The sequence below is a fragment of the Geospiza fortis genome, unplaced genomic scaffold, assembly GCF_000277835.1.
Source record: "Geospiza fortis unplaced genomic scaffold, GeoFor_1.0 scaffold27, whole genome shotgun sequence".
NCBI classification, from domain to species: Eukaryota; Metazoa; Chordata; class Aves; order Passeriformes; family Thraupidae; genus Geospiza; species Geospiza fortis.
The window spans coordinates 1,347,062-1,352,313 of record NW_005054329.1 but is presented as its reverse complement, the minus strand read 5'-3'; the positions used below and the strand labels follow the sequence as shown (position 1 = coordinate 1,352,313).

Here is a 5,252-nt window from a genome sequence, read left to right as displayed (position 1 = left end):
TGAAATTCATCATCAGAGGAGTCCTCAGAGAGGAAGACTGTATAGTGTCGCATGGGCTTTACGAGGCTGGGGAACAGGAAGAGAAAAGGAAGTTATCGAGTCACAGTGACAGCTCCTGAGGACAGAAACCAGGGGCTCCAGAGACCCAGATCATCCTGAGCCCGACTGACTGCACAGCAGAGCTTGGCAGGGAACTGAGCTCTGCTGCCCAGGCACAGAACACAACCCTGTGCCAAGGGCAGGGCACTGTGAGGTGCCCAAGGGGAGGGACTGCAGCCAGCCCACAGTGCAGAGGACAATACAGAAACCCCCTTTCCCCACCATGTTCCCTACAGAGCTGGGCACCTCTCTGTTCTTCACACAGCTCTGCTCCTCAAGCTCTCTGAGCTCTGATAAACATCAGATCTCCCTCTCCGCTTTACAGACATTTAGTCTGATGCACAAGAGGAGCTGACTCCAGGGCACCAGTTCCTACTTGTATCTATTTTTCACATTTGAAACTGCTTCACTCTAGATTAAAACCTAAGCTGTCCAAGGATTGCTATGAAATGCAGTTTGCCAAGTAAGGTGTATATGCTCCTTTCCTCAGCATTAATCAGTTCTTAAAGATTAGGGCAGCAAAAGAGAATTTGGATGCTGCAACCAACAGCCCAAGAGGGCCCAAGCTGCCACTGCCAATGAATGTTTACTCATCACAGTCAGGTCAGAGCTAATTAATAAAAAGTCTCTAACAGGTGGCAGTGGCTGCGGCCAGTGGTGGTAAATCACAGTCTGCATTATTCCAGTTAAAACCAGTGCCTTGCTTTCTTTCCCCTCTCCTTCTTTAACAGGTGTCCAGGGGAACAAGGTGGGGCCACTGCGGCCCCCGGGGCTGCCAGCGCTGCAGCCGCTCGGTAAATCCTGGGTCAGCCCCGGCGCCGCGCGGACGGGACGCGCTCCACGGTGCCGGCAGCAGCACGGAGCGGGGGCTCCGTTTTAATGAGGAAGATCTGCATCTCGGGAGCTTTTTTCATCTGTCAGGATGCATGGACAAATCAGCAGCACATCACACTGGCCAAAAATGAAATGCTGACAAATGTAGATATTTCAAATTTAATTGACACCTAAATGTACTTGAGATAGAAAAAAAAATATAGAAAATGGGAGTGCAGGATATGGGAATTAGTAAGGAGAATTCTGTAATAATTTTAAAGGATGTTCTGGTTATAAGAAAATTAGTTTTGTTTATTTTATTGTGGTATTGCTTTTTCCTGAATATTGAGATTATGGTACAGAGGAGCGTATGGACTTGTCATTATTCTCCTAAAAAGGGCTCCGCAGATTTGAGGAAGAATTATTTTTTATTGACATTGTTTTTTAAATAACAGTTACACAAGAGCTCTAGGGAATTAAAGAGTTTGTCCCTCTTAGCCAGTAAAATGCAGAGAATGAGGGATTTGGATGCACAGGCTTTTTCTTGCCGCTGTGAGATAGGAGGCTGGCGACTGAGGGCATTACCTGCCACCTGTGACCACAGCACAGACCCATGCTGGAATTCCTTCCTGCAGGGATTCCTCCCTGCACACTCGCTGTCAGAGCTCCTGCCCATGGAAACCCTTCACCAGCCCTGAGTGCTGTGCCTTCGGGCCTGTCCCACTCCACACTGCCCCACCCAGCTCATCCCAAATCGCGCTGCATGCAGAGCTCCTCTGCCAGCCCCCGGGCTGCTGCAGGGCCACCGTGAGCTGCCCCAGCATGGGCTGCTGCCCCTGCTCTGGCAAACACACTGGTTTAACAAGAGACCTGAGCCATGGCCTTGGGTGCTCTTTGCAGCTCCTGAGCTTTAACTGAAGACTGATTCAAAAATGAGTACAGACATCCCCAAAACAATGCATTTCTTTTACACACATAAAAAGAATTAACTCATGTAACTAAAGGCATAAATTTCCTAACCTTCCATGCTACCAGGTAAAACAAGGGAAAATGTATTTTTTGGTGTTTTCACTGTTTCTAGTGTTACCCAAGAGAGAGAACAGAGTGTAAATTTTTTAAAGAGACGACACCTCTCTTGTTTCCATTTCAGCACAGTGTTCTGAAATGAAAACAGAAAAAAGAATGTTTGTGGTAAACATCATGAAAATTCTGTATTTTGTGAAAGCTGAGCTGTAAAGACTTACTAAAACTAGCAGCAATAAACTTGTCCCTAATAAAATAATTAAAATACAATAAATTTCCAGCATTGGTACAATGTAGATACACGTTAGCAGAGAGCAACATTGGGATGTCAACAGCTTTTGAACGCAAACATGCAGAATCCTCCATAGGAACACACATAAATGTTAAATTGATTCAATTATCCTCCACCTAAATGCAGCAAGTCATCAGATTAAATATTAAAAAAATACTTTTAGTTTAAAAATCCCCACAACCTCTGTGCAGGGCCAGCATGTCTCATTGCAGGAGCTGCATCTGCTCCACAAGAGGGCAACCAAATTCCACTGTAAAATGGACAAATACTCCCGTGCAAGGGAGAAATCACCGCTCAGTTCAGGCCAAAGACAGAGTATGCCCCTACCCTGGCGTAGCTGGAAAGAGCTATCCATGCATTGACGCTCCTCCAGTATGTTTGGGCTGTGCTGACAAGTTCAGAGCATCCACAGCTCAGAATACCCACAGTTTAGAACATCCACAGCTCAGAACATCCATTCCCTGGTGAGGGTCACCCCTGAGGGCCCACTGCTACCTCCACTCAGGGACTCTCAGGAATCTGCAACACACACCCCTTGTCATCTCTGCAAAGGATCAGTGACATTAGTGAAAGTGCCTGAAAAAGCCTCCCTGAGGCAACAGAACATGCCTGTACTGGTATGCACTAGTGAGACACTGGAAACCAACACCTTTTGTCCAGGAGCAGTGGGCTGGGGCAGCACAGATGATCTGGAACATTCCCCCTTCACTGGCACAGCTAAAGGGGGGATAAATTTGCTGGTACTGTGCAAAGTGAAGCCCTACAAACCCTCACCACAGAGCTCACTCAGATATCATGGTCCTGTTAATGTACTCTAGTCAGACACAGCCCCTTCTGCCATCACTGTCAAACAAACAGTTCTGCATCCTCCAGCTACAGCCTGGCAAGAACACTGCAGCTGCAGGGTTGGAACTGACAACTTCCTTGAAAGAAAAGTGCAAACCAAAACAACAAAGAAATTAACAAACCTCCAAAACCTGAAAACTTTCACTGAAGAGGCTGATCAGAGTGCGCATAACTTGGCAAACCACAACGTTTCCATAAGCAAACTTTGGTTACTTGATTTTGCACACTTCCTCTACAATGTTCCAAAAATTTTTTTTTAAAAATCAGTTTTGTTCTTAGTTAAAATCTAACTTTGATCTGTAGTATTTTTAATGTCTCCTTTGGTGAGTCCCAGTTCTAAACACACTGTTTGATGCAAGCAGAGAGAAGCAGAGCAGCACAGTACTTACTGTTCTGGGCTGGGAACTGAGGTCCTCCGGCCCTCCACACCAATGTTGCTTTTGGGCCTCTTAACCACATGAGGTCTTGGGGGGCGAACCTGTGACATGCACAGAGACATCTCATCAAACACTGCCCCTGATCCAACAGCAGACACAGACAACACATGGAGAACCACCAGTATCCTACAGGGATCTTCCACTGGGCCTTTGTCTTTGGTGCCAACAATGTTACACATAAGTGTGGATACATCAATGGATCTAAAGGATGAATATAAACCACGCGGCCCCAGGACTTGCAAACCGAACATATAGGCTTGTCACTGTTTGCTGTTTGCCCTGTCCTGTTTGGTGCAGGCTGAATTTCAGAGAAAAGATTCCCTAAGAGTGAGCTACCCCCTGAGCAGCCAGTGGTGAGAGAAAAGCTGGGAATGTCCATGTGCCCTGGGCATTGCACTGGCAGCAGGGCTCAGCTCTGACACCATGACCCTTCTGGCCACTTGCTCCCAAGAACCCAAGCTCTCAGGTGAGGACTTCTGTGCAAGGGTGTCAGGGAAGATGTGTACTTAGGATAAATGTTTTAACATGAAAAACTCAGCTCATTCTTCACTAAAAATTTGCTTCCTTCCAGCAGCTGAACACAAACCCTCACCAGCCATATTGTCATTAGCACTCTTGGTATTAAGTCAGACTTCTGTTGTAAGTAAAATCCAAAGCTTTTCTGTGGAAGATGATGCTGCTGCCAATCCAGTCTCACATACATATCCATCACCTTCTAATGTATGGAAATTCAGCTTGATTTCTGACCAGGATCTCCACAAGGAAACAAACCTTATTTCAAGGAAAGGAATAAGCTCAAAGTTTGTGTATGTGCCAGCTTACACTGCTGAGGAATTCTGCGCTGAACTTATCCCTGTGAGTCAAATGAGGGAATTTGCAGCATCAGGGCAGACTTGTACACACCAGCTTCACGTGTTTTGTTAAGAAAGTACAACTCTACCTGAAAAAGAGTCGGATCTGTTGGCTCAGCTCAATGCTTATCTCACCAGAAATGCAGATAGACCCAAATAAAGCTGGGAATAGCTGGGAATACAATTCAGCTCCTGACCTTCCAGAGCCTGTGCTCCCTTAAGAGGCCCAAGAGAAAGGAGATGTTCATGGCCTACAGCCTGAGTGCTCTGGAGGGACTACGTAAGTTTTAAAAAAATATTTGTTGGGGGAGCAGGACTTTCCAGGTTTGTTTTGGTTTTGGTTTTTTTTATTTTTCTTCCAAGTTACAAAACCCTCAAAAATTCTCCTGCCAGGAGAAAGCCACCAAATTGCGTGTAGTGCTTCTGCCCTACAGGCAGTATGCAGAAAACAGCAGCAGCATTATTGCATTGAATTTTCATTTCAAAGGAAATGGCGCACGGCAGATATGATGAAGAAATCCAGAGTTGTATTACCACTATTTCTTAGGAAAAAGGGCTTATGAAAAGGTCAGATGTTAAGGTCTTGGAGATCCATCCCCACACAAGGCTGCTCCTCTCTACAATAAAGACAGCTTAAGAATGTGAATTTATGGCAGGAATGGAAGGATTAAGTTTGTGGCAACTTCAACTGAACTTGCAACGTGGTGAAACATGGGGAAAAGAACAACAGAGCTAATTAGAGGAGCTGAGCTGTCAGAGCGCAGCAGAATGGCTCAGTGCCAACAAACAAAAGGAATGGGCTGGCAATCAGCAGGATCGATGAAGAATACTGCTTCATTAGGGCTGATAAAACACGGAGAGAGCGCAGAGAGGAGAGAGGGAGAGGGGGGC

The 5,252-nt window shown here is 46.0% G+C and overlaps 1 protein-coding gene across 1 annotated transcript in view; it reads right to left on the bottom strand.

Moving 5' to 3' along the window:
* DENND1A (DENN domain containing 1A) overlaps positions 1-5,252 on the bottom strand; it is a 160,062-nt gene that overhangs the window by 6,576 nt on the left and 148,234 nt on the right. Inside the window, exons 22-23 of the mRNA XM_031057270.1 lie at positions 3,463-3,551; positions 9-66 (exon numbers count right to left, since the gene is read on the bottom strand). Of these exons, the coding sequence (XP_030913130.1) occupies positions 9-66; positions 3,463-3,551 (147 nt within the window). The remainder of the gene's footprint in view (positions 1-8; positions 67-3,462; positions 3,552-5,252) is intronic.